At 37.2% G+C, this 13,419-nt stretch overlaps 1 protein-coding gene across 6 annotated transcripts in view; it reads left to right on the forward strand.

Annotated features, from left to right (window-relative positions):
- Positions 1 to 10,290, forward strand: part of gpr78a (G protein-coupled receptor 78a) — a 36,463-nt gene extending 26,173 nt beyond the window's left edge. For 3 of the 6 annotated variants that reach the window (XM_073952999.1, XM_073953003.1, XM_073953006.1), the window contains 3 exons: positions 7,512 to 8,272; positions 8,356 to 8,469; positions 9,667 to 10,290. In XM_073952999.1, coding sequence (XP_073809100.1) covers positions 7,599 to 8,272; positions 8,356 to 8,469; positions 9,667 to 9,928 — 1,050 coding nt within the window. In that variant the 5' untranslated portion in view covers positions 7,512 to 7,598 and the 3' untranslated portion in view covers positions 9,929 to 10,290. The remainder of the gene's footprint in view (positions 1 to 7,511; positions 8,273 to 8,355; positions 8,470 to 9,666) is intronic. The other 3 variants (XM_073952992.1, XM_073952996.1, XM_073953009.1) reach the window with 1 other exon arrangement.
- Positions 10,291 to 13,419: the final 3,129 nt, after the last annotated feature.

Here is a 13,419-nt window from a genome sequence, read left to right on the forward strand (position 1 = left end):
AGAGGATCATTTTATTTTTAAATTTGTGTCTTTAATAAAAAACTTATTTTAATATTTTTCCTATTTAAAGCTTGACTCTTGAGATCCTGTTCTATAATTGATGGAAAATGAAATGTTTTTTGTAGGTCAATATGGCTCGGAACGACACTACAATATTAAATTAGCTTTTAGTACAAACTACTTATTTAAATTGAGCTAAAACATCACAAATATTAAGTTTTTTTGTGTGTGGGGACAACCTAATTGTTTTATGTTTAACCCAATTAAATTTGTTAGAACTAATTAGTTAACTTAATTCCTTCATGTTGTCGCAACACAAAACTGGATCCCAGCATTTTTTTTTTTTTACAATGTATTCTCTCATTCTGGAACTTCATTTTTCTTCAGTCTTAATACAGGATGTAATTAGAATAGTTTAGCTTTAAATAGGACAGGGCAAGACAGTGGCGCAGTAGGTAGTGCTATCACCTCACAGCAAGAAGGTCGCTGGGTCGCTGGTTCGAACTTCGGCTCAGTTGGCGTTTCTGTGTGGAGTTTGCATGTTCTCCCTGCCTTCGGGTGCTCCGGTTTCCTCCACAGTCAAAAGACATGCGGTACAGGTGAATTGGGTAGAGTAAATTGACTGTAGTGTATGAGTGTGTGTGTGTGAATGTGTGTGTGGATGTTTCCTAGAGATGGGTTGTGGCTGGAAGGGCATCCGCTGCGTAAAAACTTGCTGGATAAGTTCGCGGTTCATTCCGCTGTGGCGACCCCGGATTAATAAAGGGACTAAGCCGAAAAGAAAATGAATGAATAAATGAATAAATAGGACAGTGATCTCCTTTTTGAGTTTTTGGATTGAGATGCTAAAGGTCCAATCCAATTTATTAATTTATACTATAAGCTAAGCTAAATGTGCTCTTGCCAGACCATCGTCTGAATGAATTTAAAAATGGTAAAACATCATTGCTTAAGGTGACTTGTAAAATTAGCATATTTTCAAAGAAGTCGAGTGTTTCTTTAAATAAATATTGTAAAGGTTTCAATGAGGGTATACATTTAATTTAAACTCCTCACAATAATAGATATATAATCAAACATATGTGTTTTTGAGAAATGCAGCTTTTTTATGTGGGACAAAAAAACTGAGATGTCCAGGTGGTCTGTTTTGAAAACAAACTCATCCTGACTTCTAGACATTCTGTTATGTAATTTTTCTCTCATTGTATATGAAGAGAAAGAGAGAGAGAGAGAGAGAGAGGAATGAAAACACCCTGTATACCTTGTGTGTTGACATCTTAAGTGGGTTTGCCATCAGCACTTTCTTGCATAACATCCTCTCAGGGTCTGAATCTGTGAACACAAAAAGGTTTCCTTCTTTACCACAGCACTTTAAAGAGGCTTTCCCTCATCTAAAATGACCATTATCAGGGCTAACAGCTAAACGCATGTAGACATTATCATTGGGGTGTGGTGTTTAAGCACCGTCAGAGCCCTTGAACGTGGGCTTTTAATGCGTTTTTTAATTGAATTACATGAGTTGAATTGCAGCAGTGTGGGGTGCATGTAATTAGTTACAAAGCAACCTCTTACTGTAATTCAATTACTTAACCATTGAAAAAAGTTAAGGGATTACTGATTATTTTTACTTTCATTTAAATTAAAATATACTTGCCTTAAAAACTGAAAATAAATTCAACAGTTCTGTATACAAGTCTCTTTTATTGTTATACAAATATATTTTGCAGAATAATATTTTTTCATGAAGGTCACATTTATTAAGATGATTGCACCTAATCAAAAATGTAGTCAATGCAGTATATTTTATGTGTGGAATATGTTGTGGCTTTGAAACATTAAATGTTTTGCTCAGTATTTAGGAAATTTAATGCTGTTTGTTAATACACTTCACAAGTATTACATTTTTAAATAACACTAGTGCTGAGCAAACTAGTCTCAGTTAATCGCATCCAAACTAAAGGTTTGTTTTGACAAAATATGTTTATATACATTTATTTTCTATATGTGATATACACACATAAATTAAAATGGAATTACACCAAAAAAAGTTGTTACATAGATATTTAAGTATATATATTTTATATCATATACACACACATAGTTTATATTAGGGGTGTACAAACTCAGTCCTGGAGGGCCAGTTTCCTGCTGAATTTAGCTCCAACTTGCTTCAACACACTTGCCAGGAAGTTCCTAGTATATTTAGTAAGAGCTGGATTAGCTGGTTCAGGTGTGTTTGATTGGGGTTGGAGCTCAACTCTCCAGAGACCGGCCCTCCAGGACTGAGTTTGGACACCACTGGTTTATATCTAAATATTAAAAAAAAACATTTTCTCAAGTATATGCATGCCTGTGTGAATTTAAATATAATAACAAAAAAAAGACAGTACACACATTTAAATTGCATCAAAACAAACTTATTTTCGATTGATGAATTGTAATTATTAATCTGGTCATGTCTGAATCTGATTTAAAGAATTAATAGTGGCGGTTCATTCCGCTGTGGCGACCCCTGATAAATAAGGGACTTAGCCAAAGGAAAATAAACGAATGAATGAATGAATAGTGTTGTATTGATATTTACAGTAATTTTAAATAATATTGAGTCAGGTAATTAGAGTAATTAAAGAGTAGAGTAATTAGAGTAACCAAATTACTTTTCAGACATAGTAATTATAAATGTTTAGTTTAGTTTGGTTTATTTGTTTACAGGGTCAATGCACATTAATAAACATTACTGTAAAATGTGCCAGAATTAGCCAAGAATGGCTATTGTTCATCCGTAGACCACTTACAGAATGTTAAAAAATGTACTTTATATACATCTTTTATTATCTAATTACTAATAAATTGCCTTTTTGAAGTAACCAGAAGTAACCAACACTGATTGCAACAGAAATATTTTCAGGTAATTTCCAGTAATACAACAAAAAGTGATACAATATGATTATTCCATGTTATGATAAAAAGCTAAGAGTTAATGTACAATGTGTATTGGTCATGTTTTACCATCAAACAAGGAAACACCTTTGCCTGCACTACATCAACATCATCATGATCATCAGAGGGTTCTGAGAGTTGCTGGACTCCCATCTGAACATCATCATAAATAAAACAGACGGAAGCTGGAAGTGTCTTATGTAATGCAGGTAGCTCAAAGTAAAAAGGGAAATGAGGATACGGAGAATTAGATGTTTTTAGAAAGAGACATCTATGAATTTAGCAGTGACAGTGGTTTTGTTTGTGTTTTGAAGTTGAATCAGGCTTGGTTTTTGTCTTAGAGTTTACTACTTTCATTCATTCATTTTCCTTCAGCTTAGTCTCTATTTCAGAGGTTGCCACAATGGAATGAACCTCCAACTATTCCAGCATTGGTTTTCGCAGTGGATGCTCTTCCAGCAGCAACTCAGTATTGGGTTTTCACCAAAATAGCAAAACTCTTTCTGTTTTTGTTTGTGTGTAAAGAAGTACATTGAAAATATTCAAAAATGTCTCTGTCAATGTTTTCAAACAATAAGATTTGATTTCCCAAAATCATACAAATGCCAATTTTGACACATTTATAATGGAGAGACATCACATCCATAACAAAGCTTTTAACAAATGCAACAATATAAAATAAAATCAATCATGTTTCTTCTATAATGAACCAAATCTTATCCTTTTGATTATCATCTTTTGGGTTGTGCAGTTTAATTCACAGAACTTCTATAAAGTATGTTGTATACTGTAAACTACTTTTTTCGTCACATACATAACGCAAGTTTATCTTCATCATTTAAAATCTAAAACATGTTTACAGGTTGATGTTTTTTTCTGATTCTATAACTCTGTGCTCAGTTGTTTTGGAAAATATAAACAAGAATGTTTTAATATAATGTTAACATGTACTTTCTTTGTGAATTTATGTTTTGAAAATTTACTGTAGATCCTGAACGCTGGAATTACTCTTCTACATAACTTCTAAAACTGAAGGCAGCCTTCGTATGAGTTTGGAGGCTGATCATCAATTTTAGTTATTCAAAAAACTTTTAATAGCACCATCCAGAAAACTATTATATCCACAATATTGTGAAAATCTTTATATATATATATATATATATATATATATATATATATATATATATATATATATATATATATATATATATATATATATATATATATATAATTATATATATATACACACACACACACACACACACATATATATATATATATATATATATATATATATATATATATATATATATATATATTTATAAAAACCACAAATGAGAAAACTGGGTCATTTCCCACTCTCCTGAAATATATAACTACTTGAGTATATGAGTAATTTGCAGTAAACAGGAATGATATTGTTCCTACAGTATATGCACAAGTTTAAATGAATAGTTTGTAGATTTCCATCATTTTCATTCAGTGTCATTTACAGAGCTTTAGCAATTTCTCTGAGGGAAGCTGTGAAGTACTTTTTGTTTGATTTTCATATCTACTTAAGTTTTTAATTCACCTGAGATTCATTATTCCTGCTTGTTAAGCTTAAGAAAGACTTTTTTAAAAATCCCTATAGAAAAATAGTGGAACCAGTGCTTCTGAAATATTGGATATAATAGTAAAAGCGGTTTGTTTAAATGGTTTAACAACGTAAGTGCTTGCTTTTACTGTATAAATAGCTGATGACTGATGTGACACATTGCAGAGCTGGTGCAAGCATCTCTATAATAATCGCAAGGAGGTTCCCATTTTTAGGAAAGGGGGACCGGAGGGTGTGTTCCAACTATTGGTACAGTAGATCACACTCCTCAACCTCCCTGGGAAAGTCTATGGTATACTGGAGAGGAGGATCCGGCCGATGGTTGAATCTAGGAGGAACAATGCTGTTTTCGTCCTGGCCGTGGTACACTGGATCAGCTCCATGCCAGAGTATGCCCAACCAATCCGCATGTGTTTAGTGAACTTGGAGAAGGCACTCGACCGTGTCCCTTAAGGCAGTCAGTGGAAGATGCTCTCGGAGTATGGGTTCAGACTTGTTTTCAGTGCATGTTGGACTCTGGCAGAGCTGCCTTTTGTCAACAACTCTGTTCATAATTATTATGGACAGAATTTCAAAGTGCAGACTTGGGCCGGAGGGAGTCTGGATCTCTGTTATACACTGTTGGCTTCATCGAACATGGACCAGTTTGCTGCCGAGTGAGACGCGACTGAGATGAGAATCAGCATCTCCAAGTCAGAGGCTATTGTGCTCCACCAGAAAAAGGTGGTTTGCCATCTCCAGGTTGGAGGAAAGTTCTTACTCCAGGTGGATAAGTTCAAGTATCTCGGGGTTGGAACCTATGGTCAAGAGCTTTGGGTTATGGCTGAAAGGACAAGATCTTGGAAAGAAGCGGATGAAATGAGTTTCCTTTGCAGGATGGGTGCACTCTTATAGATAGGGTGAGGAGCACTGATCACCCAAGAGGAGCTCGGAGTAGAGCCGCTGCTTCTCCACATCAAGAGAAGTCAGCTGACGTGGCTTGGGCATTTGTTTCGGATGCTTTCTGGACTCCTACCTAGGGAGGTGTTCCAGGTATCTCCCAATTGGGAGATGGCCTCAGGGAAGACCCAGGACACGCTGGAGGGACTATGTCTTTCGGCTGGTCTGGGAATGCCTCAGGATCCCCCTGGAGTAGCTGGAGGAAGTGTCTGGGGAGAGGGTAGCCTGGGCTTCTCTTCTGAGACTGCTGCCCCTGCAACCCAGCCCCGGAAAAGTGTATGAGAATGAATTAATGATTGAATAGTGCAAGGACATCAACATGATTCCACAGCACTATACAAGTTGTTTTTTTGTTACTGAGAGGAAAGTATGCAGCACAAATGTACATATTGCTCTAAACACCATGCATAAACACCAACATTTGGATCTTTGTTAAACTGATACCACTGCTCAGGTATTTTAGGCATCTTTTTCCTGAAACTGAAGAATGTAAAAGAACATTGTTGCAAATCTGTTTTTCTAGTCTACTTGCAACGATCAGTGGCCTCGAAATAACACAGTGACAGACAGGTTTCAGAAATCGTCCTCATTGTTCAAAGAAGAAAAAGAGTCCTTGCTCAAGTTGCCATGGTGAAGCAGAAAAAACAGCACTGCTGAGGACAGTTGTGTGTGTTTGCATGTGTGTATGAAAGAAACACGTGTTTTTCGTTTGCTCTCCCACACTCTGCTACAAAAGCTGTCACTGGTGGTGGTGCACTTTTCTGCTTTTTATGTACAATGATTTTATGTATTAATAGGTGCTAATAAGGTCCCAGTAAGTTATATGCAAATGTATATCTTATGAAAAGGGGACTTTGCCTTTAACTGGTGTTGTACTTTTGTTTCTGAGAGGACAAGAAAGAATGAAATCCTGGATAATTTTTTTTTTTTGTCCATAAGGTTCATTTCAGTGAGATGAGCGCATATATACTTTATATAAATCTCCCAATCCTTAATATAACATTTTTATTCTATCCTCTTTCCCGGAACAGGACATCATATTCACTTTGTACCCCAATGTCGTAGGGATGTTGGATTTTGTTTGGAAATGAAAATCGGGTTGACATCAGAACCCAATGTCAGGCCGACGTCAATCTCCAACCTAAAATCAACCTAAAATCAACCAATATCAACGTGTTAAAAATGTAACACCTTGACATTGAGTGGACGTTACCACTATGACTTCTATCAGACGTTGGATTTTGTTCACTTCCCAACACAACCTAAAATCAACCAAATATCAACATAATTTGACGTTGTTATTGGACGTCAAAATAACGTTGTCCTAAATCTAACTTAATATTAATGTTTTATGATGTTGTGTGCCTGCTGGGTCAATTCCCTCTCTCTCACATTTGAATACACTAAAAATGCTGGGTTCTACACAATTCATTTATGTTCTCCTAACACAAAAAGATTAGGTTAACTTTGCAAATATAACAAATTTAAGGGGATTGAACATAAAACTATTAACTTGTCCCAAAGAAATCTCAAGAATTCTGTTGTTTCAGCTCGTTTTAAATAAGTAGTTTAATAGACAGCAAAAATAATTATTTGAGTGTAAGTTGCAGCCTGACAGTTAATTTATTTATGGAAAATAAGCTTCTGTTATTGTTTATTTATTTTTGCGCTCAAAAGACTGCATCTTTGCGGGTTGTTTAGGTTTCAAAAAATCTCCTCCACCGTCTAACTATTTCGCTAGCCGAACTGCATGCTTATCAAGGAAACGTCACATGTAATAAACTGGCTGCACGTGAGCCGGAGCGCTCAGACAGGAATAATTCCAGTGCGCACGAGCACGCGCTCCGAGCGCGCTCTCTATAGAACGTGTTGTACTACAGTGGCTAATTTAAAATCATACAGGGAACAACATTTGATTTTGGCCAGCGTTAAAAACAACGATATGAGCGACGTTTTGAGTTAAGAGATCTCTTCAGTACACTGGACAGCACTCATCGATAATGACGGACGGTTAACTTGTTTATTTCTTCCAAAGCAGAATGGAAAGCAGCAAACATGAGCCAGCGACGACCTCCCACCAAAACCCGCAACAAATCAACTGTTATTGATTCTGGACCTAGACATGAACTTATTGGATATATTCCTGGAGTTGCTGGTTGTTGTAATTGCAGCTGTGTCTCTCGTGGCGAACTCACTGGTGCTACTATGTTTCACCTGCAGCTCGCGGGTTCGCGCGCAGGTGCCGGGTGTCTTCATCATCAACCTGTCCTTCTGCAACATCCTGATCGCCGTCCTCAACATGCCGTCTACTCTACTTGCCATCGTGAAATGTCAGAAGCCGTTTGGCGATCACTTTTGTTACACCGTGAGTTTTATGGATACTTTCCTGACTTCCAACACGATGCTGAGCATGGCGGCTCTCGGCATAGACCGCTGGATAGCCGTAGTGTTTCCTTTGACTTACTCCAGCAAGATGAGACTGAAGAATGCCGTGCTGATGGTCAGTTATGTGTGGCTCCACTCTCTCGCGTTCTCCCTCACAGCTCTTCTGCTGTCTTGGGTTGATTATAGTCCCGCGTACGCGTCGTGCACCTTGCACCTGCGAGAAGGTGATGATGAGAGACGCGGACACTTCACGCTGTTCACCGCGCTGTATCACGCCTGCACTTTCGCACTCTCACTTTTCATCATGTGCTTTGCCTACCTGAAAGTACTACAAGTAGCTCGTTTCCATTGTAAGAGGATAGACGTTATAACGGTGCAGACACTTTTGCTACTTGTCGACATTCATCCAAGGTACATCAAAACACTATAGAGCAATATTTAGACAGTCAAAATGTAAATAATGTGTTTACAACATACTGTTTTGAACTTTTTAGTGTGAAACAACGGTGCTTAGTCGAGCAGAAGAAAAGGAGACGGCGGGCCATCAAGAAAATCTGCATATTCATCGGGTCGTTCGTCCTGTGCTTCGCCCCCTATGTCATTACACGGTATTGCATTATTACAGAGCATAACATAATATCAATTAATTAAAAAAAATATTTTAGAACATACTGTACTTCAACTGGGAGACGAGGCTATTTCTTAGAATATTTATCCATTAGGAATATGTACAAAAAAAACAATATGATAACAATATTGCATGTTTATTACCCTGTATAAATATAGAGTTTGTTGCAAATAGGCCATATTATGCAATATATGATTTTTAAATGTACCTCTTTACTTACAGTAGCTGGGTTTTCAGAACGATTAAATGAATTTTGGATCCCAATAGAACCAACCAGACATTGGTTCTTTAAAGAACGATTTCAAAAACATTTAACAATCCAAATTTTCTTGGAATGTTTCCATTGGTGTTATTAAAATGAGCCTATGATGCTTGTTCAAATCTTACATGCCATGCAGAGTAAAAAAGCTGTTCATTAATATGGTAGGTCTGCAAAAATTGAAAGATCAAAGTTCATGACAAATAAAATTGTTTGCTAAAAGAAACAACCAATACAGAAATGCATGAAAAATGAGTTGTCAGCAATCACGTTTTCAGACATAGATCAATAACATAATACCATAAACATAATATAATACATATATTATATAATACCATGAAGCATAATACTAGCCAATGGTCTTTAATAGCTGCATATGAAAATTATTATGTTTGAATTGCCTTCAAATGCATTAATTGGCTTTTGTTGTCAACATTAAATTGAGAAGAACACTGAAACAAGGATTTGAAGATGATTCCTTGGATTTACTTATTTTTTAAGGTTTTAAGTGGTTGTAAACAATTTATTTGGGCCGATTTTAAACAAACAAATCAAGTTGAATATACTAAATGTAATTTGTTTGTTTAAAGTCAACCCATTTAAATCGTTTTCAACAATTTTGCAGAAATCTTTTTTTCAGTGAAGCATTTATTGATGAGAATGTTGCTGTAAATTAAAATAGCAATATTGTTATTATTACTATTCCACAGTTGTTTAATTGCAAAAGACTGAATGAATCTCTAAATGTAAGACTCTTTGAAAATGAGCTGAAGAGAAGGGTATAATATGAGAAAATTCATGTGTTTTTACTGAATAAAGCAAAACAGTGACACTAGATATCACCAATGCCAATTTAGGCTAGAAAACACTTCCTTTCTGTTTCAGAATCGTAATATATATGTCATTTCTTTCTTTTAGACTGACTGAACTGGCTCCTTCAGTGAAAATCAACTGTCATTGGGGGATCATGAGCAAGTGCTTGGTGTACACTAAAGCTGCCTCTGACCCGTTCGTCTACTCCCTCCTACGGCAACAGTACAAGAAGGCCCTTTTTGAAATGCGCAACAGGATTTTGGGACGGAACTCATACACACTGTCTGGTCACAGCAGCCCATCAGGCATGGAAAACGAATACTACACTCAAAGGGTTAACAAGCTGCTAAATGATGACTGTCACTAGAGTAGGTGAAAAAAAAACTTGACAACTGACACCCTCAGAAATATCTGCTCAGCAATGGGCTGTGGATAGTTTATGGCTAAGTGCCAAACCAAACTGCCTATAGTTTTAAAATAATAGCTTAACACGGTATCATTTGTAAGTGTTAAAATCTTGTGAGGCCAAAACTTTTGCTGGTCACTGGATTTTCTTTTACCGAATTCAGACCAATTGCACACTTATGTTTAAAAATGACTATTTATTCACAACACAGTCCTGTAACGTGTATTATAATGTACATTCTGAAATAAATGTTGTTATTGTAGAAGAGCAAGAATTATGTAGGAATTTGTTACCTAATTAGTAAAACATGACACTTCTGTAAATTTATTTGACTTTTTTTTAGCAATTGACATGAGCATCCATCATCATGCACTATACCTCACAATAGTGTAAACCGCTTTTTTAACAAAGTCCATTGAAGGTGAGCGTTTGAACCCAAGTGCAGGTTATTAAAGCAATCCAAAAACTCAATGACGTGGCTAAACAATGATAGACGTCACGCAAGACATGGCAAAACAAATAAACTCATCAACAGAGGGGTTACACACAAAGGTAATATGAGGGTTAATATAATAACACTAGGGATCACATGACATGACAACCAATGAGAAACTTGACATAACTAGGACAACCAATGAGAAACAAGCATGACTAAATCAACATAATGAAAACATGACACAAGAACAAAGGTGCACATTAAAGCAAAAAACAAGACAACATGACACAAAACACACCTTACATATCCCCCCACTAAAAAGTCCAAGTGGGATGGGGCAGTGGATAATTTAGGGGCTGGGATGGAAGGTCTGGGCCATGGAGCAGAGGCGAATACTGATATGCTATGCCGACAAGGTATAGTTTTCAAGAAATTGAACTTTTGGCAACCAAAATAGCTGTGAAAATGAACGGCCTAAATGCATAAGAACCTTTCGAGTTTTATTTGAAAATGGTGCCATGTATATGTGCAAAGTATGATCTTTTAAAACAACACTACAATGTTGTCTTGAAAACTGAGACATTGCTTAAATTTAAAACTATGTTTGACCCGGTATTCTCTTAACTGACACAAATTTTGGATTCAGCTGACACTTTGACATATGACAGTACATTAGTATCTGCAGTATTACAAAAATATGCTTTCTTAAAGGGACAGAATGTCATTTTGCCACAAGCAAATTCATATTCACAACAAACAAATGCATGGTTTGATGACCCTGTGACTGAGTATGGAATGGTAGTTGTCAATCTAAGTATATCCTACAGGACTAATGTTCATGGATGAGCTAAAGTGTCTAGACATCTCATTATCGCATCATGAAGCAGAGTAAAGGCTGATTTATACTTCTGCATCAAACGCGGCGTATGCTACGGCGCTGACGCATAGCCCTTCGCCGTGGCCGTTGCCGTCACTGACTTGCACCTCTCAAAAAATGTAACTACACGTCACAACAACGCGTAGCGCAAGCTCTGTGATTGGTCGGCTTGGTAGCGCTGATGAGTCTGGGTGGGACAGAGAGCCGTGCGAATGGCACGAGCGATTGTTTACAAGTGTGGAGTCCCGTGAAGGAGCTCCGGATGGAAAGTTTTGTTCTGTGTTTACCTCATGGTTAAAGTTGTTGCACGTCCGCCGGTTCCTGCCTCAAAATGAGCGAGTTTGAGTCACTTGTACATCCAGGAAGTGTTCAGGAAAAGCAAAACAGAAGCGAAGAAACTCGACACGGAGGAACATTTACACATTACTGCCCACTAGCGTTTCGGAAGTGTTGAAGCAGACCAACAGAGACAGCGCGCAGAAGTATAAATGCACAGCCACGCGCTTTGCCTGCGCCGTGAGTTACACCGGTCACTTGATGCAGAAGTATAAACCAGGCTTAAGACACAAAGTAGAGAAAAAGAAATATGAGTGCTAAAGAAATTAACTTAGGCTCATTCTAAAAACGTAGCCCTATATACATTTCTGGAGAATGTCAAATACATGCAAGGAGGTACTTTTTTGCAGTTTTTGTTTTCGCGAATCCACCAGAGGCTGCTCTGTATGCTTTTTGTGTTTTTAAAAGCACCAATTTATCCGATCACCCCCTTCACTAAATCCAACAGACAGTGTTTTCAAAACAAATCCAAAAAAGGAAAATTTCCCTGATTTTTACTACGTTTTCAGATTTTACCACATGCTTACCCTGTTATTGTTTATTTAATTTTTGTATTTTGTTTTTGTCTTACCTTCTTTCTTTGAACTCCTGTCTTCGTCTCAAGTTCGGCAACGTACACGGCGAGCCACTTGACAAACTGGTAACAGTGGGAAAGCTGTCCAAACGGAGATAAGCGGTCAGCTGGTAAGCGAAAAAAAAAAATAAAACGGTGCCTCATATCGTTCGTTTTAAAGATGAAATGCAGCCATACGTACTTCTGCCTACATAAATCACAATCTCCAGAAATGTATATAGGGCTACGTTTTCAGAAAGACCCTATGTTGAAAAAAATCGCTGATGAGGGAGAAGTGCGACGAAAAGCATAAAAGCAGCGGATCTTTTATTATGCCAAAGTCAACCACGGTAATGAATCCAGTCATGATTTCATCGACACAGTTTTCTAGACATCTCAACTTAAATCAGTCAAACTGACTATACATTTTACGTTAAACTTTGTATAGCTACAAAACATTTAGTTGGACAAAACATTTAGCAGTACCTTATTAACTTATTAAATTGTCATGACTATTTGTCATCATTTTTATAGTGTACAGAAGATGTTTCATCACACATTTTTAAGTTCTGCTATAAAGCTGCTCTGTGCATGCTAATAAAAGCACAACATATTAAAGTGTATCTGTGTTTTCTATACAAAATGGAAATTCAAGGTTTACTGCCATTATTAGCATGGCAATACAGGACACGATCTGTGTTACTACCTTGTAGGCACAGGACGTCAACATGATGTCATATTGACGTTGTACCCTAACGTTGTGGGAACGTTGGATTTTGTTTGGAAATGAAAATCGTTTTGATGTCAGAACCCAACGTCAGGTCGACGCCAATGTTCAACCTAAAATCAATCAAATATCAATGTCTAATCATGTTACACCTTCACATTGTGTGGACGTGACCACTATGACATCTATCAAGATATTGGATTTTTGTCACTTTCCAACAGAACCAGAAATTAACCAAATATCAACATAATTTGATGTTGTTTAAAATAACGTTGTTAGATACTGGCTAGACATTGACTTTTGGTCAACCCAGGTATGGCTGCAGTTTCTGTTTTTGCGAATCCGCGAGAGGCCGCTGTTGTGCGCTTTTTCGCTTCTCAAACGCCTCTCGCGAGTGCAGTTCGCGCCCTCGCTGTTCTCGCGTGAACCCACCAGAGGCCGCTGTCTGACTGACCGGATGATTGACTGCGCGACCGGCCAATCAGCTGACCCGGCCTCCTCCTTCCCTGAACCCAACCAATTT

The sequence above is a fragment of the Danio rerio genome, chromosome 1 (genome assembly GCF_049306965.1).
Source record: "Danio rerio strain Tuebingen ecotype United States chromosome 1, GRCz12tu, whole genome shotgun sequence".
NCBI classification, from domain to species: Eukaryota; Metazoa; Chordata; class Actinopteri; order Cypriniformes; family Danionidae; genus Danio; species Danio rerio.